This window comes from Giraffa tippelskirchi, chromosome 12 (genome assembly GCF_054371585.1).
Source record: "Giraffa tippelskirchi isolate mGirTip1 chromosome 12, T2T-mGirTip1v1.2.pri, whole genome shotgun sequence".
Taxonomy (NCBI): domain Eukaryota; kingdom Metazoa; phylum Chordata; class Mammalia; order Artiodactyla; family Giraffidae; genus Giraffa; species Giraffa tippelskirchi.
The window spans coordinates 45,026,467-45,053,852 of NC_137286.1; the positions used below are offsets into that span (position 1 = coordinate 45,026,467).

General features: G+C 47.8%; 1 protein-coding gene across 16 annotated transcripts in view; it reads left to right on the plus strand.

Moving 5' to 3' along the window:
• The window catches only part of CRTC3 (CREB regulated transcription coactivator 3), a 93,497-nt gene extending 68,968 nt beyond the window's left edge, over positions 1 to 24,529 (plus strand). For 5 of the 16 annotated variants that reach the window (XM_081546971.1, XM_081546973.1, XM_081546969.1 and 2 more), the window contains exons 7-15: positions 370 to 405; positions 2,223 to 2,308; positions 4,479 to 4,528; positions 9,742 to 9,959; positions 13,380 to 13,678; positions 18,544 to 18,744; positions 18,833 to 18,913; positions 20,482 to 20,584; positions 21,038 to 24,529. In XM_081546971.1, coding sequence (XP_081403097.1) covers positions 370 to 405; positions 2,223 to 2,308; positions 4,479 to 4,528; positions 9,742 to 9,959; positions 13,380 to 13,678; positions 18,544 to 18,744; positions 18,833 to 18,913; positions 20,482 to 20,584; positions 21,038 to 21,246 — 1,283 coding nt within the window. In that variant the 3' untranslated portion in view covers positions 21,247 to 24,529. The remainder of the gene's footprint in view (positions 1 to 369; positions 406 to 2,222; positions 2,309 to 4,478; positions 4,529 to 9,741; positions 9,960 to 13,379; positions 13,679 to 18,543; positions 18,745 to 18,832; positions 18,914 to 20,481; positions 20,585 to 21,037) is intronic. The other 11 variants (XM_081546975.1, XM_081546986.1, XM_081546983.1 and 8 more) reach the window with 7 other exon arrangements.
• Positions 24,530 to 27,386: the final 2,857 nt, after the last annotated feature.

The following is a 27,386-nucleotide window of genomic DNA, read 5'->3' on the forward strand; positions in this document are numbered from 1 at the left end:
GGACCCAACTGAGCGACTAACACTTTGTGCCTTTTTACTTCACTCTTTATATTACTTCTTTCTTTTCTTTGTGATTTGGTTAGAGGTTCTCAGACTTTGTAAACTGTTCTTCTTTCAGGACAGAGGCAGTAGAAGATTTTAAAGATGGAGATAATTTTAAAGAAAAGTAGATAGGCACCAACTTCAGACTTAAGTTAGCTCTATCTATTTTAAGTTTAGTATAAATGCTAATGCCCTCTGAGTGAACATCACTATACCAAAATTGCCTTGGAATTTTCAAAATTCTATTTGAATCAGAAAGACTTAACTAATTCATGAATAAATAAAGGTGAAAGCACTGCATAATAGTGTTTTTTTCTTTCCCACTAGGTTTCTGTGATGGTGAGAATGACGTGCATGGGGAAGGTAATGAACTGATTTCACCTACCTGTGCTGAGTGGGATGCTGACTGTCGTATACATAACCTCCTCTTAACATCTGATCTAGTTAATACTCAAGTTTTCTGGACTTCCCCAAAATGATGACAACTGCTGACTGGTTTACTTTTCTGAGATGCTCTATAAAATTAAGGCCAGCCCTGATCAAGGCCACGAGAAGGAAAATGACAAAGGTTCCTTGTCATCTGGGTCCCCATGGTCCCACAGTCACAAGGCTGTACAGAGGAGCAAAAGCTGTGATCGCATGGGAATAGTGATTAGACACTTAAGCCATTGGTTGTTCCAGCATCCTTCCTTCCTCAGCTGTCTTCCTCAGCCTATTTAGAAAGTTTTGTGAGCCCGTAATTGACAGATATAATGTGAGGAAAATGCAAAGTGATTGCAAAATGAAATTGCAAACCTTACAGAAGATAATGAGTTTCATAAAGCTGATTAATGTTGGGGATCTACTAAATGACTCTGGAAGCCATTGACAGATGAAGGCCTGACACAGCTTGTTTATTCATTCAGTACCAGGCACTGTTTTCTTTTCCCTAAAATTTTATAATCTGAAATTTAATTTTCATAATCTGAAAGTGAACAACTAAATTAGGTTTATATGCTGCAGGGGTCAGGACTCACAGGGACTGTGATAAATGAGGAGCTTCCTGTGCCAGAGGTGCAATTCTCTTTCATCATCTTATATACTCCTTTCTGGGAAGGCCATTTCAGGCCAGGAGTAAAATCATGAAAAGTTGAAACAGCAATAAATATCTAATCCACTAGAACAGAAATAAGGAGATGGCTGCAAGGTTGTTTGCGTTCCCCCAGTGAGTTCTTTGAAGAATTACAACCAGTCTTGGATATGAAGTGACAAAAAGGAATGAACTTCTCCAAGGAAGCAATCCCCTTTACAGTGCTGCAGTCCATTCCAGCCATATTCTTGTGACCAGACTCTCATGAGAAGTAGCCTTAAGTCATCTCACGCAGCCCTTGCAACTTTTCCTGTCATCTGATGTTATCTTTCAGGGGCTTCCCTGGTGACTCAGATGGTAAAGAATCTACCTGAAATGCAGGAGACCTGGGTTAGATCCCTGGGGCAGGGAAAATTCCCCTGGAGAAGGAGATTTCCTTATCCCTCTGGGTTCTCGACTCCTCTTTCTGCCCCACACCCAGCCCAGGACCAGGCATCTTCACTGCCACCTTGTCTTCCATGGAATATTCCTCTTCTTTCTTTGTTACATTCCTCATTCCCTCCCTCCTGGATTTTTGTGGGTCCCTCCTCATCCCTTTTCTTCCATCCTCTCCTCACCAGGTTTGCAAGGCCCTCCCTGACCTGACCTCAACCTTCCCACCCTTCTCCTTCATATACTCAGTGGCTGTCCATCACCTCCACTCTCTCTCAGCCTTTGTTCATATTGCTCTCTCTCTGGGGATGGCCGTTTCCTGTGTCCCTAAAGGGCTGGCCTCAGTGCTGAGCCCTAGAGGCTGCGTGGGCTCTTCCTGGTCCACTCAGAGCAGCACTGAGCCCTTCGACATTTTGGGCCTCCCCCAATCCTCCTTCCAGACATGGGTATCCACATGCCACCCCTTCCCATGTGTAGGGTATGAAGTCCTCAGGGGCTGAATTCACGTCTCACTCACCCATGCATCCCCCACAATAACACTCAGAAACACTGTCTGTAGTAGACAGTCAATATGTGTTAACTCAACCGTTTTTGCAGAGGTCATTTGTTGGGCCAGAGGTGGGGGGTGCCAGTGGGGAGGGCTTCTAACGTGGTTGACTGTGCTTCTTCTCCCCTTTAGTAGTGTCTTTCCCTGGCCCGCTGAGGGAAGAGAACCTGCTGAACGTCCCCAAGCCACTCCCGAAGCAGCTTTGGGAGACCAAGGAGGTGGGTGGACAGCTGTGCTCGATGTCACTGAATGTTTGCCCTTCAGAGGTCAGCGTCAAATCCCACAGAGGATTTGGGGGGAAAAAAAGCAAAGCGAAAGTCTGGCAACAGAGATAGAAGAATATACTAGGGGATGATGGTTCAAATAAAAACAAGCAGAATTGTAGCGATGGATTAGCACAACCATCTCTTAACTTCCTAGTTCTCATGTGAATTCCCTGTTTCAGAAAGACTGGTTGGTCCCTCCTATCTATTTCATATTATAGGAAATGCCAAAACCCAGTTACAAGTCAGAGGCAGATTTTTGTGTTTTGTAGCCAACACCAACTGCCAGTCACTAGCTTCTGTCCATAATGGCTGGTTCACCAGATAACTCCTTTCTTTAGTGAAACCCATTTGACCTGAGTCATCCGGAAGTCGAACAAAGTCCTCCGTTTAACAGTTTCTAAGAGCCTTTGAGTACTTGTCCCTGTCTCCACCATGGCTCCCTCTCTGTTAACCCACCTGTTGTGGAAGAGAGGAGGGTCCCGTGGTACCCAAGTCAGGCTTTCTTCCATAGAGAATCTGCCGCCCCTGAAAGAAAACAACGCATCCACCCAGCCCTGAGCCAAAAGAAACCAAATGAACTTTTTTGGCCAACCTAATATATATATGCTAAAAAATAATAATAAAAAAAGAATGAACCTATTGACTCAACTCTTGTCCCATAAATGATTCATGGAGAACTGCAAGTCCGTAAGAGCTAAGTGAGATGAGGGGCATTCCCTGGCAGTTTAGTGCTGCGGTTGTTTGTGTTGTCTCATGTTTGACCATTGCCGCCTGGTCAGGCTTCCTTTGGGCCAGTTTCTTCTGCCAGGTCTACGAAAGTCATCATTAGCATTAGGGTGGGCTTGAAAGGTCTTTTGTAAAAGCAAGATGTTTTGATATTCAGTCTTTTTGGGGGAAAGAGATGTAAAAATTCACAACCTTAAACACAGGAGAAATCCACTGTCCTTTTCCATGGGAGGTACCAGTGGTTTTGAAGGCCTTTGTCAAAGGACAGCTGTGTCTTCCCCACTGAGGGGTCAGTGGCAGCCAGTCTTCTCTGAGCACCAGGGAAGACGTACTCTCTATAGAAAGAGGTGTTCATCTCTATTAGTTCTTTTTTTTTTTTTTTTTGCTGTGCCACACAGCTTGCAGGATCTTAATTCCCTGACTAGGGATTGAACTCAAGGCCACGGCAATGAAAGCGCTGAGTCCTAAGTACTGGACTGCCAGGGAACTCCCCTCATCTCCCTTAGCTCTTACAGATCTGCAGTTCTCCATAAATCATTTCTGTGAGAAGAGTTGAGTCAATAGGTTCATTCTTTTTTTTTTTTTTAAAGCATATTATTAGGTTGACCAAAAAGTTTGTTTGGTTTCCTGTAACATCTTACAAAAAAACCCAAACAAACTTTTTGGTCAACCCAGTATATATTGAGCACCTGTTGCCAGACATTGAGGTGCAGAGATGGGCCAATAAACAAAATGAAAATCCCTTCTAGGGACATCCCTGGTGGTCCAGTGGCTGAGACTCCCCACTCCCAATGCAGGGGACCCCCGACATCCATCCCTGGTCAGAGAACTAGGTCCCACATGCTTCAACTAAGAGTTCACATGCTGCAACTAAAAAGTCCCCCATGCCACAGCTAAGATTGAAGATCTTGTGAGCCATAACTAAGACCCAGCGCTGCCAAATAAGTAAATAAAAATAAATTTTAAGAAACAAGAAATAAAAAATCCCCCCAACTTAGATTCTAGTTGAAATATTTCTTTTCCTCAGACATTAATTTCCTCTTTCTTCACCCTAGTTTATGTCTGTCTTTTCTCCTGTTCCTCTCAGGCTAGTTAGAAAATGAATGTTTATTTAAAACCTTTATGTGAAGCGTATTGGCCTTTTATAAGAAAATAATTCATTTAGAAGAGAATCATCTAGAAGCATCAAATTAAGAAAATTTATTAGTATCATGCCTCCCTTATGCCTGGAAAAGTCTAGTCAAAACTTAAACTGCTGTTTGGTGAGGATGCTGTTTCTATGTGCTGGCTCTCCACTTGCACCGACTGGTGCCCCAGGATACCTGCAATGACAGTTTCTAAAAACCTGAATTTGGCTTGAGAGCGAGTCACCCCGACTTCCTGTGTCTCTCCCCAGATCCAGTCCCTGTCCGGGCGCCCTCGGTCCTGTGACGTGGGAGGTGGCAGGTAAGAGATGTCCTTTCAGTTCTTGTTTCAGGGCCGTCCTGAAGGTTTTACCAAAAGGAATGTCTCGCTGCTTCATCAGAGAACACTGAGAAATTTCACTCATTACATATAAGTTGAAAGTCAACTGAATTTTCACAAAAACAACAGCTCTCTTTCGGTACGCTCGTATTTCATTTGTTCCAAGTAATTATATTACATAACTGCAAAAGTAAAACTGCCATAAATATGTTTGAGAATAACATCACTGACTCTGGGTAAACACACAACCCCACTGGAGGAAGCTGAGGCCTGCAGGCATTGAGGGAGCCCACCAGCCTCATGCCTTTGGCAGCTGTGGGCCCCTGGCAACTTGGTGACCCAGAAGTTACCTAAGAATTTGTACAGATATACCGAATGCCACAGAACCATGAACCTCAGAGGGATAGATTCTGTGTTACGTACATTTTATTTTTACCACTTGTTTTTAAATTAATGGAAGATGAATAAATAGGAAAACTTGCAATATTAAAAGGAGTTTCTGTGGAACAGCTAATTAATGTATTTAGAAGTATACAGCTTCAGTCCCTGAAAAATGTGAGAGACAGCTTTCAAAAATATGTGTAGTACTAAAAGATTAAAACGTTCCTGAGGAGATGGGACCGAGGAAGAACGTGGAGACAACAGAGATGATGAAGCCCACACACTGACAGACCCGTGAAGACGCAGTGAGGGAGCCATGGGTGCCCTCACTGAGTGACACAGACATGGGGAGGGCCCTCTCTCAGGGTCTTCGCAGAGAGGACTGAGCCCTGGGGATGCACAGTGGTGTCCTGAGAGCATGGGGGGCAGGGAGGGGGGTCCAGTGACCCTCAAGGCTGCCCCCCAGGCTTGGAACAAAAACCTGCTCAGAAACGGCAGCTCTTTCCATAGCCAAAACCGTGTGGTTTGAAAGCAGGCCTCTTCCCTGATCTAGCTGAGTGCAGGTGCACTTTCTAGATGGCCTGATGGTCTGCAGAGGAACGCAAGCTACAGTACCTCCCGCTGTCCTTTCTCATCTCTCCCGTAAAGGCTTCGCTGGTGTCTTAACAGCACTGAGTTCAGGGCCCACCCTCCAGAGCAACTGGAGCACAGGCATTCTTTTCGGCTAGTTAAATATAAACCCGTGCAATGAACAGCCCACTGAGCTGAGGTCAGGGTTGACCTCTTGAGAAAGTCAAAACGCCCACCAGGATGCCCACCTGGTGAGAAGACCATCATGCCTAGGGTATAGGTCGTCCCCACAGCTAGGGCTGAAGATTCTTCTCAAGAATTCATTTTGGCTCAATCCTCAGGCAGATGGGTGATGGAGGCCCTGCAGGCCTAAATTACAGAAGGGGCTGCATACTTTCAACTCCTCATCTCCGCCCCCGAGAGCTTTGAAACCAGGGTTCCTTAGGTGACAAAACTTGCTTTCCTGCTCTTACACTAGACATAGGATTCTGTCCCGTGACTCCTGTTCATCTGGTGTTTCTTGACCCCCTACTCCTAGGCACTGGAGCAGAGCAGTGAATGAAACAGAACAGGTCCCTGCTCTCAATGAGCTGAGGCTCTTGTGGAGTGAAGTAGGTGAAAACAAGCCAATAAATACATGTCATGTGTTGGTAAACGCAGTGAGGAAAAAGAAAGCCAAGTAAGGAGAGAGGCGACCACAGATGTCTGCAGGAGCCTCTCTGATATGATGAACTATGACCAGAGTCCGGGGTGCAGTGCAGGGAAGGGCAGAGGGAACAGCAGGAGCGTGCCTGCAGAGCATGGAGGCAGGTGCAGCCCGACCCAGAGTCAGGTTGGAATCGTCGGAGGATTCTGAACCAGGGAGTACGTCATCTGTGTTATAGCAGATCCAGGAGGTGACTCTGGCACCTGTATTTGGAAATACAGGTGTATTCCTGTATATATATTCCTGTTGAGAGGAATACAGTATATTCCTCTCAACCAGAGGGAAGTTACTTTGAATGTCAGTGACAACCAGGGTTGTATTTGTCACGGTTACCTTCTCCATCCCTGCTCTGTGCTACCAGATGCTGTTTCTGCCTTCGCCCTTCCTGCCTCCCTCTGAGCACCCAGGGACCTTCCTTCTCTCAGTCAGAGAGCCTGTTGCCCTCATAGTGAGCGGCTCTGCATTCGCAAGTTTATTTCCTAGTCTTGGGCCTTAACACTGCCACCAGCTGTCTGGAAGACAAGGCATCCCATTCCCATTCAGTTTTTCTACAGTCCAAACCATCCTTCTTCCGCACCCCAAAAGGACCCCTTTCCTACTTCCCCTTCTCTCTTCAGGCCTCCACAGTGGTCCCAGTCCTACTTCACCAAGAAAAGAGAAGCGGCAGGAATGAACGCCCAGCTTCCCTCCCGCCCCTCACTCCATGCCTCTCAGCCCTACGTGCCATCCTTCCTTGTTTCTAGTCCCAGGGACCCAGCTGTCCATCTGTTCAAGCCCGATAGCTTTACCTATGTCCTTGGCCCTTCCAGAAGCCTCTCTCCTGCTTATCCTTCCTGCTTCTGTGTTTTTTCTACTTTTCCCTCTCTACTAGGTCTTCTGCCTGCATTAATCACACTAAAGGATTCTGCACCAAAAAATCCTATCTGACCTTGCGTTCCCTTCTAGTTCCTTCCTTGTCACTTCCAGACTTCTCAGCCACACTTTCTGAAAGGCTTTCCCCTCGAGGCTCCCTTACTGCTTGTCTGCTCCTCGGCCCACGGTGGCCTGGCTTCCTCCCACACTGTTCTGGCAGAACTTTCCTCGAGAGACATCCCATGACACGTCCTACCGTGTTACCGAAGCTTGGCATCTAAAGCAGAAGTCCTTCTCAGGGTAGACACCACCTACCCTGTCTGCAGTCTACTCATGTGCTTCCGTGTTCCCTGTCCTGGTGGGGGTGGTTCCACCCATCCCCATGCCAGAAAATCAGGAGTCACCCTTGAGCACTTCCTTAAACATCTCCAGAATTTCTGTCTGTCTGTCCGCCTCCACGCTCTCATTACGTCTTGTTGACTGCTCAGCGGCAACATAACTCACCTCTGTCTCCAGGCCCCGCTTCTTACACCCTGTCCTCCCTCCGCCAAGTCTGGCCTAAGGATGAGTGTGTCTTTCCCACACTCTCCACCTTCCCCTGGCTTCTTGTCATAAGTTTAAGCCTCATGTGCTTTCTGCCTCCTCCTCCAGGCCCATCTCCCGTCACATCCCCCTCCTCCTAAACTTGACCTTCCTGTGGCGGCCAAGTTCCTAGTGCCCACCGTGTAGTCACATGCCTCTCTGCTTCGCCCGTGCTGGGAACTCCGCCTGAAACAATCTTCCCTCCCATGTGGAGCGTCTGGATTCTTAAGCCTTCCAACTCAGCTCTGACGTCCTCCAGGAATCTCCCCTCCCCCAACCTGCTGGTCATTCCCTCCAGGCCTTGTACCGTCAGGCTCCATCACTGCACGACTGAATCGGATTATACTGCAAGTTATTTTGCTTATGGCTGCTTCCCCTGCTTTGTCCAAGTCTCTTGAGGCCCTGATGCCAGTGGCCTGCACCCGGAAGGTGCTCCGCTGTGTGCGCTGTGCTGAATCAAGGGTCCTCAGTCGCATTCACCATCTTCCCTCCATCCTGGCTGAGGGCACCTCCTCCAGCCACTCTCCTCCTCTTCACCCCCTCTGATCTTTTCCTACATCAGACGTGGGCCGCACAGTCGCTTCTAACCGGTTCTGCCCCGTCCCTCTCTACTTCTGTAAGGAACCCTCCACACCACAACCACAGGGGCCTCTCTAAACTGTGATTCTCCATCTCACACCTGGGCTCCCTGTCTCCTGCCATCACTGATCCACACTCTCCAGAACAGCCTGTCATCACGCGCTTGTTTCCTCCCTGGCCTGCCCCTGCCCTCTCACCTCCTGCCCCTGCTTTTGCACTCTGCCCGACACCCAGGTCATGCCACGCTGCCTGCAGTTCCATGAGCACAGGGTCGGACACTTCGCCAGGCCCTCCCTCCCCAACCATCCTCACAACCACGACTCCTGCTTCTGCGTTCCCAGTGACACTTGTATCAGTCCTGGACCAGCAAGCTTCCTGCCATACTGCAATCGCTTGCTTTACCTGTCTGTCTCCAGCCTGTCTGTGAACTCTAAGAGCAGTGCCCCCCCAGCCCTGGGCTCAGTGGCCCCTCCCCAGGCCCACACTTCAGAGAGTTCCACTTCCGTGGAGTAAGAAGTCCAAGGGGCTAAGGGGATACGGGGAGTGGCCAGAGCTGGGTCCCTGGCCTGGGGAAGACACAGGTGTGGTCTGCAGTGCAGGACAGGGCTGGGGAGGTAGGGGGTGGACTGCAGGCTGGGGCTGCCTCTCTGCATGTTCTAGCACAGAGCTCTGAGGATTGGGAGAATTCTAAACTTGAATCTGGCCTTCCAGGCTATTACAAAGGTACAATTTGTCAAGACAGAAACATAGAAGATAATTCATTTGAAGATTTATTGATTTGATTTATACATTTAAACAGTTGGCCTGCAGGGCCCCCATCTGTACTCCTGCTCAGGCTGCTCTGCTCATTCATCATCCTCCCACCAGCACTCAGCCTAGTGCCTGGGCTCGGAGCAGCCGCACCACCGATCCTGGCAAAGGAACGGTCACATCTCTTTCTCACTTGAAAGTTTATGGAAACTGTTAATGGAAAAAGTATACTTTGGAAGGTATCTGGCTGATACAGGAGATCCTTTTTTGGGGGGAAGGAAAGATAATTTAGAAATGTAACCAAAAGAATTGAATAAATGCAGAGCAGCATCTCATATCTTATACAGTTCGTGACAATTTTCAAAGTACTTTTGCATCAATAATCTAACCTTCTGTACAGTGAAATAAACCAGCTGTATGTGTATCCCCTCCCTCCTGGACGTCCTTGTACAGCAGAGAGTAACACAACATTGTAAAGCAGTTGCACTCCCCCCCCCAAAAAAAAATGCTGACAAAGGAAAACAGTAAAAGCACACACATGCAACTAATCTTGTCTTAGAAAAGATTCCTATAACGCGGGCATAGATGACATCCTTAGTCCAGCATTACAGGTAAGCAGATCACACTCTCAGAACAAGGAAGAGGCAATCTCCACAAGGACTTGGATCTTTGGTACCCACGGCTTTTATCGAACAAGGAAAGGTATCATACACATCCTATTCCCCAGCAGCCAAATGCATTTTAGAAAGTAATACTTAACCTTTCTTTTTTTCAGCACTTTCCCACACAATGGTCAAAACATGGGCCTCTCCCCCTTCCTGGGAACCCTGAACACTGGGGGGTCATTGCCAGATCTAACCAACCTGCACTACTCGGCGCCACTGCCAACCTCCCTGGACACCAGTGACCACCTCTTTGGGAGTATGAGTGTGGGGAACAGCGTGGGCAACCTTCCCGCTGCCATGACTCACCTTGGCATCAGAGGCTCTTCTGGTAAGTGGTCCCCGCTCCATCAGGACCATGCCTGTGTCCCCTGGTGGCTCAGCCATTGGTGGTCCCTGGCCGGGTGGCATGTTAGTAAATCATAGAGTGAAAGTGACTGTGCCTGAGTTAGAGATAACCCATTGGGCTTCCCAGGTGGTCCTGGTGGTAAAGAACCCACCTGTCAATACAGGAGATGCAAGAGAAGCAAGTTCAATCTCTGGCTTGGGAAAATCCCCTGGGGTAGGAAATGGCAACCCACTCCAGTATTCTTGCCTGGAAAGTACCATGGATAGAGGATCCTGGTGGTCTACAGTCCATGGAGTCACGAAGAGTTGGACACAACTGAGTGACTGAGCACGCATGCATACAACCCACTAGCTTGTGTTCCTCTCAACTCTGCTGACATTTCACTTAGATGATTCTCTTTCTGCTAAGTTTGATGAGCTCTGGGGCAGCTCAGTGAAACCTCATTCTTTTTTGTTGTTCTTTTTTTTTGGATGGGGGGGCAGAGTTGACTGCACCTCATGGCATATGGGATCTTAGCCCCCTGCATTAGGAGCGTGGAGTCTTAACCACTGGACCACCAGGCAAGTCCAAAACCTCATTCTTCATTGTCTGCTCCAGCCCACATGCCCCTGGGACTTGGAGAATAAGATTTGGGAGTCAAGAAATAAGTGTCCATTCTATTCTGTGCTGGCTGAACAATGTTTGTGTCCTTTATCAACATATGATGATATTTAATAATTGCAGATATCTCTCTAGATTCCTCCAACTTCCCAATGGATTACTAAAGAGAATACTTTGAATTTTAGAAAATTGCCGGTACAAGGAAAATATCTATCCTTAATATGTATGTTAAGTATAAATCTGCCATAGTTCAAAACTGGATCAAATTTTCAGAAGTGCTTAAAGATGCTTTAGCTGTACTAAAAATTTACTCATAAGGTGACTTGGCTGTTACCATAGGAGTCTGAGTCCCTGCCACTCAGACCACATGTTGAAACATGACTGCATTTGCTTGAACCCTGACAGATGCTCTTGTCAATGTCTGGGGCAGGTAGTATAGCCTCTGGCCACAAGGGTCCCAAGAATGGTGGCATAGCCTGTCTCCTTTAGAAAGATCCCCAGCAATGGTCTGTCAGTGGGGAGAGTGCTTGCTCTTTCCACTCTGGGTTCAACAAGACTTGTCTATGCAGATCTGAACTCGCCACTCAAATGGGAGTGGGCCCCTTCATCATGGTCCCCTGGAAGTTTCTCTGTTGATTACAGCGACACTGCCATTATGCTGTTAATATATAATTTTAGGTTTGAAGAATTGACTTCAGAGACCACCTCTATTTTGGGGTCTCTGGGAGTCTTTGGGGTCTCTAGGGTCTTTGAGTTATACTGCTGCTTTACTTATGGGACCTTGGTGAAGTCTCGAACAAGGTCATCGGAGGTCACATGAGTCCAGCAACACTGGCGCTTAGCTCCCTTGGTTCTTGGGGAATCTGGTGTTCTCCAGTACAGCCTTGGATGCTGCTTCAGCCGAAAATCCTGTGTTTAATTGCTGACTGTTATTTTTCTTAAACAAGCATTGTATTATCGAGGATGTGTCACAACCAGTGCATAAGTTTTTAGAGTTTCTATGCACTCCTTAAAAATGCATGGTATGCAAGATTGCACATATATTTTTAAAGATGTGTGTGCTTTCTTTCTGAATGACTGAGTTAAAAAAAAAAGTCTAAATTCATATCTTTAGCTCTAATTTTCATTCTTATTTGAGCCAGCCACATCTCTGACCTTTCCATGGTGAGTTAGGTAGGGGGATAACTACTTAGAGTTTTGTCAGAGACATCTTTCTCACCTTTTCAAAATCAATTGTATGTGTGTGTGTGTTAGTGCTCGATCATGTCCGACTCTTTGCTACCCTGTGGACTGTAGCCCATCAGGCTCCTCTGTCCATGGAATTCTCCAGGCAAGAATACTGGAGTGAGTTGCCATGCCATCCTCCAGGGGACCTTCCCAACCCAGGTATTGAACCCAGGTTCTGCATTGCAGGCAGATTCTTTACCATCTGAGCCACCAGGGAAGTGCTCAGAATCACTTACTGGCTAAAAATCCTCTGTCATTTCTACATTTCCATAATTTTCATCTAACGCTTAGCTTTTTAGTGATGTGAAACAACACAGAGTTCTGCTCACCCCAGCTGTGGGCACAAGAAGGTGGGCTGGGCTCTGAAATGCAGGGGTCGCCCACGGAGATGCACTGCAGGGCCAGCATTCATTCATGGAATGAAGGCATTCTGCCAGGCCCTGGGCCAGGTGCCAAAGAGCCAGCAGGGCAGAAGACAGGCTCCCTGGCCTCCTGGAGCTTGTGTCCTTGCAGCGTGTGTTATGGAAATGCCTTTCCCAAACTCTGTTGCTCTTGCTAAAATTCACTCCCCTCCCTTTAAAACAAAGCACCAACAAGGGTGTCCTTTTCCCTACACTGGAGGAGACAGTGATGAACAACTTCTCAGGAGCCAGAAAAACAAAGAGAAAGGAAGCCCTGGTAGAGGGTCCCTTGCTATGACTTAGTGCTGGGCTCAGGGTGTTTAAAGAGCCCCCCTGAGGCAGCCCGCCCCCCACATCGAGAGCCATGACACTCAGTGAAGGCAGCCGAGGGTCCTGGCTGGTTGCCAGGGACAAGGCACTGAGGGCCCTGAACACAATGGGTTGTCCAGCCCTGGGATCTATTCCTTGGACTGGAGCAGAGGAACTGAACATTCGCCACTGCTGCCACCTGCCTACCAGTTCTTGCTCTCCCAGTGGTTGTTTACATAATCTCATTCTCGAGAAAAATCTATTCTCATCCTTTTTTTAAAGACTTTTTATTTTGTGCTGGGGTAAAGCCGATTAACAATGTTGTGTGATAGTTTCAGGTGAACAGCAAAGATACTCAGCCATACATATATATGTATCCACTCTCCCCCAAACCCGCCTCCCATCAAGGTCACCACGTAACACTGAGCAGCATGCCCCGTGCTATACAGTAGGTCCTTGTCGAAACCATTCTCATCAGAATGGCGTCATCCCTGTTAGTCTGAGTGCATCTTCTCCTTGCCCTTGATACCACTTTTTTTTCCTTTGGCTTAAACAACAAACAATTATTTCTCACAGTTCCAGAAGTTTGGAAATCCAAGATTAATGTGTCTGTGGAGAGTCCACTTCCTGGTTCATAGGTTCCTATTTTTTTTTTTAATCGGACTATAAGTGCTTTACAACATTCTGTTTGTTTCTGCTGTACAACCTTGGTACCATTTCCAACAGGATAGTTGCCCGGAGCTCCTTCTCACACAAAATCATCATCAAGTACAAATAGGAAGTTGAGTTTTTTCTTTATTGTTTGGGAAACAGAAGATTTGGTCAGTAACTATGAGGCGTAAGCTGTGAACATGCTGTCTTCCAGGTCTCCAGAGTTCTCGGAGCAACCCCTCCATCCAGGCCACACTCAACAAGACAGTTCTCTCCTCCTCCCTGAACAGCCGCCCAGAGGCTTCCGCTCCCAGTGCCTCTGCCCTCCACCCCTCACTCCGCCTGTTCTCGCTCAGCAACCCATCCCTTTCCACCACCAACCTGAGTGGCCCCTCCCGGCGCAGGCAGCCACCTGTCAGCCCCCTCACGCTGTCTCCTGGCCCTGAAGCACACCAAGGTTTCAGCCGACAGCTCTCTTCAACCAGCCCCTTGAACCCGTATCCTGCCTCACAGGTAAAAAGCAAGTGAACAAACAGTGAAACAGACTGAAGCTGATGGGAACTGAACTCTAAGCGTGGTCCACGAGGTCTCGGATGTAGTCATTTCTCACTTCTGTGCGAAATCAAATCATTCCTAATGCACTAATGGTTTTCTAAGAGCAGAGTTGTGTCGATTTGTTGTTGTTGTTTAGTCACTGAGTCGTGTCCTACTCTTTTGTGATACCGCAGACTGTAGCCCACCAGGCTCCTCTGTCCATGAGATTCTCCAGGCAAGAATACTGCAGTGGGTTGCCATTTCCTACTCCAGAGGAAGTAGGATTCCTAGGGATTGAACCCATGTCTCCTGCACTGGCAGGTGGATTCTTTACCTCTGAGCCACCAGGAAGCCCTATGTGTTGATTCCTGTTAAGCAGACACTGAACAGTTTGCGGTACTCTCGTGAAGTTGGACTTGGAGGAAAGGGTCAGATGTGGAGGGTGAAACCCAGCTATGTCTAAAATAGAAGGGAAGGCAGGTTGGGGTTTTAAATTTGGTGTGGAAAGTCAATAATTGACTCTCTGAGCCCTGTAAGCCACAGAGAAAGCCGAGGAAGACATTGAAATACCTTCCTGAAGCTTCCATATTAAATTAGACCTCTTCCCTAATTACACTGACAGATTTAAGAACAGTCTTTCTCTTGTTGATTAAATGCTTAGGTACAATAGGATCATATCTCTATAAAAGGACCCAGATGAGTCTGTTTAGAAAGAGGCACACTTTGAAGTCACAAGCCTGTTACAGAAATTTAGGGGAGAAACATCATCTTTTTGACTTGTTGACTTCGTTTCTATTCTAAGTTTTCAGGATGGTTTTTACACAGTCATCAGTGAACATGTTTTTAACCTGTTGGTCACTCCCTAGATACATTAAAACATCACTTACTCACCACTTCACTATAAGTGAGTAATGATTTAGCAAGAAGAAGTTGACAGAACACAACAGAGGTTAGCAGCTCCAGTTATTAGTCACTCTTTACCAATTTTTAGCTATGGGATCTTTATTATATGAGTAATCCCTTTCAGGAGAGGGTAAGAGAGTATTTCATAATTGTTTTTTAATGGTTCTTTCATGTTATTGGATTTCCTTTAATTTATTTTGCAAGATTATTTTATAGGGGCTTCTCTGGTGGTTCAGTGGTAAAGAATCTGCCTGCAGTGCAGAAGACCGCCTGCAATGCAGGAGACAACAGTTCGATCCCTGGGTCGGGAAGATACCCTGGAGAAGGATAGCACCTCACTCCAATGTTCTTGCCTAGAGAATCCTATGCACAGAAGAGCCTGGAGGGCTATAGTCCATGGGGTTGCAAAGAGTTGGACACAACTTAGCGACCAAACCACCACCACAAGATTATTTTACAGGATATAAAAAATAACACTGTCTAGCTACATTTTAAGGAGACTGTAGAGATAAACAGCACTGTTTTTCATATATTTTCATTTTTGTCTGCTAAATATTTTTAAATTTTTTTAAAAATCAATGTTATTTGTACACATAATTTAAAAGGTCAGATAGTTCTAAAGGGGCTGTTATGAAATAACAGTTGTCTTCCCCGCCCCCACCAGCCATATTTCTCACTGCCTGGAGGTGGCTGATTTCGGCCATTTGAGCTGCTCTCTTTGGTATAACAGTGTTATTTCATGCTGGTTTTGTTCTAGATTTTTAGTGTTAGGTGTTCTCTAACGACGTCCTCCTGTGGAAGACTGGGGTTCAGTTCTCTTTCAACCCTCCCAGGCCCCTCCCTCCCCACTTCCGCCATGTTTTTCCTACTCATTCTCCTCATCTTCACAGTATGGTTTATTATATATAGTTTTGAATAGAACAGTACTCAGTGTTTAGTGTTTTCATGGTTATAACAATGTAATCAGAGTTGAACCATATAGCTTACTGTGAAATAACAAAATAAGGATCTTTTTCTCCTGGGATTTAATAAATGTCTTGTGTTTTTCTCACTGTGGTTTTTTCTGTATGTATTTCTCTGTATTTGTATTCAGTCTCAAACTCTCAGCATTGGGTAGATGATCTTCTGATACATTAAAACGAGCCCTCTAGTAGCTTTCCAAGGAAGAGTGCGTGCGACGTGGCATGACTTCAGTGTGTCCTCATTCTACCCACCATTTAACTATAATTGGCTAAGTGTAGAGTTCAAATTTGAAATAGTTTTCTCTTGAAGTTTTGAAGGTATTAATCTGTCACCTTTTAGTTTCTAGGGTTGCTACTGAGAAATCCAGTGCCATTCTGATTCCTGAAGTGAAGTGAAGTAAAAGTGTTAGCTGTGTCTGATTCTTTATGACCCCATGGACTGTATAGCCCACCAGGCTCCTCTGTCCACGGGATTCTCCAGGCAAGAATACTGGAGTGGGTTCCCATGCCCTCCTCCAGGGGATCTTCCTAACCCAGGGATTGAACCCACATCTCTTATGTCTCCTGAATTGGCAGGCGGATTCTTTACCATCTGAGCCACCAGGGTACCTCTTCTGTTTCTTAATACTTTGAATTAAATCTCCCTTTTTTCCTTGAGAGGTTTGCAGGGTCTTCTTTTTTCCCCCCTTAGTGTTCTAAAACTTCAAAATAATGTGGCCTGATATGAGTCTGACTATCTGATTGGTTTCTTCAATCTGGAAACTCACCTCCTTCATTTCTGAGAAATTTTCCTGAATTGTTTCTTTGACAGTTTCTTCCCTTCAGTTTTCTCTGTTCTCTCTTGAATATATGAATGTTGGACATCCTGTACTTTCCCTCTAGCATCCTTATTTTTTTCTCTTTCTTTTCTCTCTCTTTTTCCTCTGCTTTCTGGAAGAGTTTTTTAACATTATTTTCCACCCTTCTGTTGAGGTTCTTATTTCTGCTCTCATCCTTTTAAATTGCTGAGACATTTTTTGTTCTTGTTCTCTGAATGTTCCTTTTTTCATAGCATCATGTGTATTCCATGGATGCCATATCATCTTTGATGTCTCTGAGGTTTTTAGTGATAATTTTTGTTCCAGTTTCTTTTTATTTTCTTTGAATAGATATTTTCCAAATTGCATAGAAGCACTGAACATAATATAATGAATCCTTCTATACCCATCATCCAGCCTCAACAGTTATCAACATTTTTTTTTTAAAGAAGTAGCCCTCTTTAGCTGTACCAGGTCTTAGTTGCAGGATATGGGATCTAGTTCCTTGACCGGGGATGGAATCCGGGCCCCACGCATTGGGAGTGTGGAATCTTAGCCACTGGACCACCAGGGAAGTCCTCAACATTTTTATAATCTTGTTTTATCCATATCCCCTCTCTAAAAAAATGTATATAGAGGTGCATATTATAAATAAGTATGTATTTCTAAAAGATAAGGATTTTTTAATCACCCTAAATATTATATTGATAATTCTCTTTTTCATGACAACTTCTTCCTACATAAATTTCCCCAGGTTTCTTTTCTCAGTTTGTCTGCTTGGGTCTCTGACTTATATCCAGACACTTTCCTCCTGATCCAGTGATCCTTGGCATCCTGCTCATATTTACTAACAGGACACAGACACATGCACACAAACTTGTTGGAAGCTCTGTGTAGGCAGGTGGGCTTGTTGAGTACAGTCTTCACTGTAGACAGATCCAGCTCAACCCTTTCCTGGGGGACCCTCTGGTATTGTAAGTTGAATTGTCTCCCAGGCTGGTCAGATCCCCAAAAGATGCTCTCCCAATCTTGGGCCTGGCCTGTGCCTGGACCCAGCACTGTGGGAACTAAGCTGGGAAAGAGAGGTGGAGGCTCAAGGGGCCACAGTGAGCTTTTTTTTTTTTGCTTTCTCAGAAGCCATGCATTCTTAGCAGCGCCTCACCTTCTAGGGTCTGGTGCACCCAGTCCAGAGACCCCAGGGCCATACGCCCTCCAGAGTGCCACCCTCAGCCTACTGCCAGGCATGGGCTCTGGAGCCCACTGCTGCCTGCCAGCTTCTCCAGATTTAGCTTCGTCTTCTCCCGCTGCTGTCCTCCGTTCCCACCCACCCCCCACCCCGCAGGGACTCTGCAGTGGAACCAGACCGCTTCCCTGCTGCCAGCCCTGCATTTGGTTCCCTCAGGTCTGCTCAGCCAGCTACTGCGTGTCCATCTGCTTTTCATTTTCCTAACTTCGTTGCCATTTTCTTCCTTCTCATTATCTTCATCCTCGTGTTGTTTATCTTCATTTTAGCATTATTTACTATGGTTTTCATTTTGTTTATTAATGTTTATTGTTGTTTAACGTTGTTTTAGGGCTTCAGTGGGGTTTGGGGAGACAGCAGAGCTAAGTGCTTTTTTTCAGTCTTCTATTTTTAGCCAGAAGTTATGGCTGTTAAAAAAAACAAACAAACATAATTTTCACTGAGAAAACTGAGACAAAACTGGTTAAATTGGCTGCATTTTGCTTTGTTTGTTTTTGAAGACAATAGAAATTATCACTGAATGGAAAATGCTTTGTGGGGAAGTGACATTTGAAGTATACTTTGCAGGAACAGAAGTAGGTTTCTCAGAGCACAGTGTAGACTGCCAGGGTGAGGAGAATATCAGGGTTTTTCCTCACTTTGACATTTCCTAATTGTAAAGGGGGGCTTCCCTGATGGCTCAGCAGTTAAAAGAATCTGCCTGCCAAGCAGGAGACACAGGTTCAATCCCTGGCTCAGGAAGATCCCCTGGAGAAGGAGATGGCAACCCACTCCAGTATCTTGCCTGAGAAATCCCATGGACAGAGAAGCCTGGTGGGCTGCAGTCTATGGGGGTCACAAAGAGTCTGACACAACTTAACAACTAAACAACAACAGCATCCATGAAGGACTGACCACTAGCAACTCAGAAGCTGAGTAGTTAGTGGCTTTGTTTTTCAGATGGTGTCCTCAGATCGAAGCCCGCTCTCCTTCCTGCCCACAGAAGCTCAAGCCCAAGTGTCCCCCCCGCCCCCTTACCCCGCAGCCCACGACCTGCCCCAGCCTCTGCTACAGCAGCCCCATGCCCAGGAGCCGCCTGCCCAGCAGCCCCAGGCAGCCTCATCACTGCCCCAGTCGGACTTTCCACTCCTCACAGCCCAGGTGAGTCCCACCTGGAGCCCCAGGCAGGAGGGGACGCTCATGCCACCCCGAGTCCCAAGCTAAATGGCTCCTTCCTTGTTCCCTGAAGGGCTCATCTTTGACCAGCTTCTTCCCAGATGTAAGCTTTGACCAGCAGTCTGTGAGGCCAGGTCCAGCCTTTACTCAGCAGGTGAGTGATCACCCGGGCCTGCCCCGTCCCCAGAGCAGGAACTGTCACCATCAGGCTGTTCCGCGCGGGAAACCCACACCCAGCAAGCTCGGTCGGTACCGCACTTCTTCGACCTCGGGTGCGCTCAGCGGCTGGGGAGCCTGGCATCGCCCTGAGCCCTAGATGCTGGTGCCAGCTGCCTTAGTTCATTATCAGGCGTCAGCGGAGGACCTTTTGGAACACGTCATGGAAGACTTGTGATGACATTCTAGCCATAGAATTGTAGACATGCCCATGCTGGAAGGAACTGAGCAATCCATGGGTCTATCATGATGAGGAGACAAGGAGCAGGCAAGGGCTTTGCCTCAGCCCAAGTTGCTGTGTGTGGCCTCCTGGGAGCCCATCCTGGACAGGCAGGGGTCCTTCCCGAAGTTCTTTCATGCAGCCATTTTCTTTTGCTTTTTAGTTTCTCCCTAATAACACTGACAATCTTTTATATCCGTAGATTTTATGTTGTTGTTCAGTCGCTAGGTCGTGTCCGACTCTTTGCAACCCCGTGGGCTGCAGGATGCTAGCCTTCCCTATTATTTACTGTCTCCCGGAGTTTACTCAAACTTATGTCCATCGAGTAGGTGATGCCATCCAACCATCTCATCCTCTGTCACCCCCTTCTTCTGCCTCAATCTCTCCCAGCATCAGGGTCTTTTCCAGTGAGTTGGCTCTTTGCATGAGGTGGCCAAAGTATTGGAGCTTCAGCTTCAGCATCAGTCCTTCCAGTGCACGTTCAGGGTTGATTTCCTTTAAGATTTTATAGTTTCAATAATTATGGTTTGGTCTCAAGGATATATTATGGAGAGAAGGAAGAGCACTTTCCAGAACTTAACAATAACAGTAAAATAAATAAAGACAGATGTTTTCCATGTAGGCTGTGGGGAGTGGTGAGAACCAGTAGTCCCTGCCACCTGATTTTCTAGAGAAGCCATGTGAGTCTAGGTGAGTCAGTATCTTTCTGAAAAGTGATGAAAACTCCTACTTTTGAAAGATTTTTTTAATGGTTTAAAAATTAATTCCAGGAACGGCACCTAAAGTAGGCCCCAGTTCTGACCTGTCCTATTGAGGCTTTTTGCAGAGAGGGGCTTGCTTACATTCCTTCCTCTGAGTAAGAGAAGGAGAGGGGTCTACTGTCTCATTTCTTTAGAAAGCAAAGAGGAAAAGAGCCCATTGCTTCCTCGGTTGTAGACAGGGCCTTTGAAGGGTTCCCACCAATGGTAGTTTCCAGAAGCCTCGGTGTGCTGAGGGAGGTGGCTGTGACCAGTGGGCCCACAGAAACCACAGCCAGTGGTGTTATCCAGGTTGGTGTAGAGGGCCAGGCAGTGTGCAAACAGGGACACATCACTCACAGTGTGGCCCTCGGGCCCCTCCTCCACCACAGCCCCCCCGCTACCTAAGCAGAATGTTCTGTGTGGGCTGTCACAGCAGAGAAGGGGTATGACAGCTCCCATGGCTGGTTTTGCTTGGGGGGCACACAGCACAGTCCTCCCCAGGGAAGCAGAGGCCATCCCTCACACAGTGACCTCTGGTGCTTCCAGGTACCCCTGGTGCAACAAGGTCCCCAAGAACCACAGGACTCCTTTCATTTGAGACCAAACCTGTATTCCAACTGCGGGAATTTCCCAAACACCATCCTGACAGGTGAGTGTGGGCCTCCTCCCAGCTGCTTCTTTCACGTCACTGTGTTTCTCCAGATACCACTATAAGGCAGTTTAAACAGCGTGACATTATATAAAGCCAAAAAATGAAAGCCCTGCAGCTCAGCTTTACCTTGTTGAGATGTGGGAGTCCAGCCCCAGAGACTACAAGGCAGTGGGGAAGGGCCTGGTGACCCAAGCCTTTTTCTGACCTGCTTAGTTTCCAGTGACTGACAACTGTTCAAAGGGAGGAAACCTGTAGAACTGGGACTTGTGGAACTGATTGCAAAGAACACAGATTCCAGAGCAGGACTGTGGGCCTGGGAGTGGTAGGGACATGGGTGATGACTGTCCTGGTTGGCGAGATGGCAGGGGGTCGTCACCAGTCATGTCCTGAGTGACCTGGCCCCCACACCTTCTAATCCGCACTGTTCTCCCCTCTCGCTGTTCTTTCCAGAAGACTCGAGCACCAGCCTGTTCAAAGACCTCAGCAGTGCACTGGCAGGCATGCCCGAGGTCAACCTAAGTGTGGACACTTCGTTCCCACTGGAGGAAGAGCTCCAGATCGCACCGCTGAGCCTGGATGGACTCAACATGTTAAGCGATTCCAGCATGGGCCTGCTTGACCCCTCTGTAGAAGAGACATTTCGAGCTGACCGACTGTGAGGCGATCGGAATGGGACAGGAGGACTTATTTCTGAAACTAAAACAGAACAGAATAGAACCAGCTCCACCCCTGGGTGTTAGTTATCTCGGGCTTCTGACCTGGAAGGAACCCAATTCCTCGGCTCCCAGCTCTCAGATGAGGTCCCATCTCAGTCGCCGTGGCCTTCTCTCAACTACAGAGTTGGGTGCTGCCCCTCAGGCCTGCAGCACAGATCCTGTCGCTGCAAGCCTGCTGCTTTGGCGCTTCCGATGACTTGGTCGTCACCATACCCGTGACATCTTTTATTGACCATCTAGCCGGTCAATAGTAAAAGAAAATGTGTACCGAGAGGCCTCAGTAGCCATGTATAATGCTCAGAACCACTGATCTCAGTCAACACTGAAGAAAGGACCCGGAGTTGGGGGCGGTCAGGGGCTGCGGGCCTCCGGGAGCTGACTCACCTCCAGCGATGGTACCAAGCCCCACAATGCCTGCTGTGGTCCCACTGTCTCGACTCGGCACCCCAGGCAGCCATGGGATGTCCAGGGCAGCGCGGAGGGCCAGGGCTCTCTGAGAGGCCTCCATTCGAAGACGAAGAAGCATTTCCGCCGCACATCCAAGAACAGACTTGAGTTGAGCAAAGTGAATTCTAATTGGTTTTCTCCCAGTTTGTAATCTCTTCTCTGATGCTGCAGTACCCCTTTTCCTTTGGATGAGAGGAAAAGGAAGACTATTTTATTTTATTCTGTCACTGAAAAAAAAAAAATCAAAATCCCCTGGTAATGGATGAGCCTGAAGAGAACAGGGCTTCTACTCGGTGGCTGCAGAAGACAGAGAGGGGGGCTGTGTGTAGGTATCTTACAGGCACATAATGTCCTCTAGACAAGCTCCAAACCACCTAGGCCTCCCTGTCTACAGACTGGCCAGGAAGAGCAGCCGAGGGTCTGGACAGCACCACCCCCCAACCCAGCAACTGTGCAGCAGCAGAGGGAAGCTGGTTCTCTGTGGAAAGGGGGTGTTCCTGTCACCCCACTAGACCATAAGCTCCTTGAGGGCAGAGACTGTGCCTTACCCATCACCAAACCCCTAGCACCCAACAAGTGCCTGGCGCTGAGCAGGTGCCATCGACCTATGCGTCAAATGCACACACGCGTGAATGAGCGGATGAATGCACGAATGAATGAATCTGCCTCACTGGGGGGCAGTCTAATCTTTCACTGACCCTCTTCCTCACCAAAGCTTCTCAGAGCTTCAGCTTTTCTAACACTTGTGCCTGTGGCTAAGTGAAGCACACACTTTAAGATGCTTTTAACACTAGGTGACCAAGTCCACGGTTAGGCCACATGCCCTGTCCTCCTCAAAGCTGTGCACGTGGGAAGACACTGTCTTGTGAGTGCACCTAGGGTGGCTCAGCAAGCTGGGGCCTCCCCCATACTGGGACTTCAGGGCTCCTGGCCACCACAAACATCTTCCCTCCCAGACCTGTGTTTTGCTCTCGATTGCATTAAGAGATTCACCCTCTGAGATAGTGTATAGTAAAACGAAGGCCTAATTTACAAAACCATCATTAAGCATCAGTACTTTAGCACAAAACGCTATTACTGTATTTCCACCAGCACCTGCCTCCTCTGATTCAGTCTATGCCAGCCCCTGACCAGAAACCCCAATGGGTGGGCTTAAAAGCCATCAGGGGAGGAGTCTGGGCAAAGGGGCCTCATGCGGTCCTGGGAAGACAGCATAGGGTGGACAGACACAATGAAGGAGGGATAAAAATGCTAGAGCCAGCCAGACAGCTTCTTTCCAGGAGACACCAGGCACGTTGCTGAAGGGTCCAGATTGCTCCCACCTAAAGAAGCAAGGGGGCACCGTGTGGGTCTGAACCTGACACGTGTCCCTGGTGACAGGAGGGGTCTGTCACAGGGTCCTGGGCTATTGACCTCTCCAGACCTTCTCCTGTTTCCTTTTGTCTTCAGGGGGCTCCCCTCCCTCCAATCTTTCAAGTAACCCCAATGGTGCCCCGATCCATCTCCACTGTGGAGCCCAGGTCTTGGTCTTCCTGCATCACATTCGCTCTGAACACCCCCGCTCTTGAATTAGACCAGAGCCCTCCCTGTCTGAGCTCTGGCTCAGGAAGGGGCTGTGGGCCTCCCCTTCGAAGCCTTATTCCCAGTTAGACTTCCAGATCTCAGTGACTTTTTGTGAAAGAAAATGGCCTTTCATTGTACACAGCACCTCAGCGTGCTGAAAGAGCCAGATGCTGCCTGCCTCTCGTGTGTCAGAGACCCTCTGAGATCTGAACTAGCCTTTCAGACAAGGGGGAGTGCTGATGTCATGAGAGTTTTGTTTTTTTTTTTTTTTTTGAAAAATGGAGATTCCAGGATAGTCTGTTCTCTACACAGTGCCTTACCCGTGGTGATCACTGGTGTCAGGGTCCCAACTCTCTCTGTCTGCACAGCAGCCTAGCCATACAGCCAGAGACCCCGAGACCTGCAGGACCAAGTTTGCTCCCGCTGGGCATTCACCAAGGACTTGTGGAAATGAAGGCTCCTGGGAAAAGTGACTTGTTTGGGGGGAGGGTAACGATGACAGTAAGGTGTAGCACTGAATCCAGTTTGTCCTTAGGTCCATCCATCCCCTCTCTTCCTGTGAAAATGTTTTGGACATTATACAACCCACCTTGCTTATTCAGTGTCAAGGATACCCATGGACAGGGGTCGCCCTAACCTCCTCACCGCTGCCTTTGGTCCTCAGCATCTGAAATGGCTGCAGACTTCAGAGTAAACTATTTTTCAATATTTAGTTTTTCACAAGAAATCGATGGTTGTACTACTCTCACTTACTAGCAGTTAAACAGCATAGAACTAAAAACCTATCTGTGTTTCTATTTGTTTTCCCCCTTCTGTACGGTTGTGGTTTTTAGGACAAGGTGTCAGGAGAACCTTGGTTATATCTAGATCAACATGAATTCTCCACTGTCCTGTCTCATTTCTCCTAAGTCTACTGTATATTACCTGAGCTGAAATGTATATCCCAGTCCATTTGCATAGTTGAAGACACTTCCTACTCCAACCCTCGTCATCTCTTCTGATTCATGCATGGACGGTCTGGTCCCAAGCGTGTTTCTTCCACTGCTTTGTGATGGAAGCATCACAGTCAAACCAATCAGACTTCCCACCAGTATCCTAGTCCATGTGCCCCTCGTCAAACAATATTTAAAGATTGGAAATTTGTATAAAGTAGCTTCCAAGTTTTATAATGCATCATTTTACATCTTTCATAATTAAAAGCAGCACAATAAGGTTGTATGTGTGTCTGGTGTCTTCCTTGGCCTCCAGTGAGATAAACGGGTGGCGAGCCCTTCTCACTCATTGCAGCCTGAAGTCAGAGATTTCTGGTCCATAGCTGAGCAGAGCCTGCACTGGCCTCTTCTCAATACATGCTGTGGTGCCCAGTCCTGAGAGAAGTCCAGAAGGAAGTAGGGGGACGTGTGTACCCAGGACAGAGGTATCATTGTAGGGGCTCAGCATTCTGCTCCCTCTTCTGAGGTTCAAGCCACTGATGCACCTCCCCCAGCCACTCTGCTACAGGTACTGGTCTTCAGCTCTTTCAATCCTAAAGGAAATCAACCCTGAATATTCATTGGAAGGACGGATGCTGAAGCTGAAGCTCCAAAACTTTGGCCACCTGATGCGAACAGCCGACTCGTTGGAAGAGACCCTGATGCTGGGAAAGATTAAGGGGAGGGGGGAAAGGGGTGACAGAGGATGAGATGGTTGGATGGCATCACCAACTCAACGGACACAAGTTTGAGCAGACCCCGGGAGATGGTGAAGGACAGGGAAGGCTGGCGTGCTGCAGTCCATGGGGTTGCGAAGAGTCGGACACAACTGAGTGACTGAACAACAACAACCCATTTCACCAAGGACTTGGGTTCTGCTTTCTACCCTCAACCCCTCTCCCCCTGTCCCAGCAGGGTTCAGAGTGTTGACCTCTCCAACTGCAAACAGCCTCAGCTGCCCCCACAGACCCACTTCCTCAGCCACACCCAAGGCTCGTCAGAAAGATGGCTCTTCTGAAATCTTAAGCAGAAATCCCACCTCTGACCCCGACTTCCTGAGCCACCATTTCTACTCCGGTCCCCACACACCCTGTTATCTGACTCCACTGGGACTTCTGTCCCATGTCCCTCCTCTCGGTCTGCCTGTCCCCTCTTCATTCCCCAAGCCCACCGACTCAGAGGCCTTCAGGACACCCTCACCAGCCCTCCTCCTGCTCTCACCCTGGCATTTCTCAGTAGCCACACACTGCCCTTAACCCCCTCCCTCTTCTGCCTCCAGACCTCTCCCCTCATCACGGGCCTTCTCTCCTTACAACCGGAAACCGCAGGCCTTCAGAGGGCAGCTCCCTCAGCATCCCAGCTGCCCCCACGCCATCCTTTCTCCTGGAAAACTTGGCCTAAATCTGTACCCATCTGTACCTCCCTCCCCTCTGCCTTACCTAGTTCTCGTTTTTCACATGTGATTTATCTGTGCTTCCTCCAAGGATTCATAGTCCTCCCCAGGCCTCCTTCTCATCCTCTCCAGCAGCTTTTCACCCTCAGCCTGAAGACGGTCTATGTGTGTGTTTAGTTCCTCAGTCGTGTCTGACTCTTTGCAACACCACGGAGTGTAGTCCACCAGGATTCTCTGTCCATGGGATTCTCCAGGCAAGAATACCAGAGTGGGTTGCCATTCCCTTCTCCAGGGGATCTTCCCAACCCAGGAATTGAACCTGGGTCTCCTGCATTGCAGGCAGATTCCTACCATCTGCGCCACAGTCTCCTCCTTGCTAAAGGCCAACAGTGAAACAATGCTCTCCTCAACTCTGACTTCTCCTCCAACCACGACCTCTTTCTGGAAGAGTCGCTCATGCTCAGCTCAGGTCTCAATTCCTCTGGCCAGTCCAGTCCCTCTCCTCCGTGGCCCTTCCCTGACATTTGAGCCCTGTAGCCGCTCCCTTTCTCTCCTCCAGATCCTCTCTCTGGCTCCAGTAAATCCTTCTCTTGTTCTCTCAGGGCACATCCTCCACTACCATCTCTTTTCTCAGATCCACTGTCTCCAGACCATCACCTCCAAGCTGATGGCCCCCGACATCCAGCCTCCCATCCCCCTGCCTGTTAGCTCAGGCTCACCTGCTCTCCACCCCATGTGCCCGCCACACAGCCCTTCATAGCTCTGTGTACACTGGCAAGCATTCCTCATCACATTTGACACTGGCCGTCCCCATACAACTCTCAGCTCTGTGAGGACAGGGACCTTGCCTTCTACTTGAATTCTATATCGCTGGTGCCTGGCATGTAGTAGGTGCTCAATAAATATCCTCGAATTGCTGACTTCTGCCCGCCCTCTCAGATCACAGCCTTTATCTACCACACAGCCCTCCTCCTCCCCTCAAAGCCAACCTGAGTCCAGAAGGGCCGCCTCAGCCCCCATTCTCTCTCTCCTTAGCCTGACACCATCTTCTCATTTGGCTCCCTCCTCATCTCTGGCCCATGAGGCAGCCTCTACCTCCCCTCAGAAATTAGCAGAGTAGGGACTTCCCAGGTGGTCCAGTAGTTAGGACTCCGAACTCCCCAGTGCAGGGTGCCCGGGTTTGATCCCTGGTCAGGGAACTAAGATCTCACTTGCCACTCGACATAGTCAAAATAAAGAGATTTTTTAAAAAGAAAACAAACAACAAAAAAAAAAGAAAACAAAAAATTAGTGACAGATTTTACTTTTATGTTTTTGTGCCCCAGGGTTCTTAAAAATAAACAATAAGTACCCCCCTCCCCAGTTTTATAGCATTGTAGGCGTTCATTGTGTAATGAATTCATAATGAGAGCACTTAAAATCATGCCCTGCACATCATAAACACTCAATAAATGTCAATTATTATATTATTTGTTGCACGGATACACTGTCCTTTTAAAAAAAGGATTCACAAATATTTAGAAGTACTGAATCTGTATGGTGCTTGCTTTGAAACACCAAATCTTACCATGGGGAAGACGGTCTTAAGTTGGTCCTACTTAGGTCCTGTTTGCCAAATGAGCACTTTACTATTTGCAAGTATGGTAAAGCCGGTTATATATATGGGACAGTGTCCCCCTGTGGACACTAGATGGAGCTGAGACACAAGA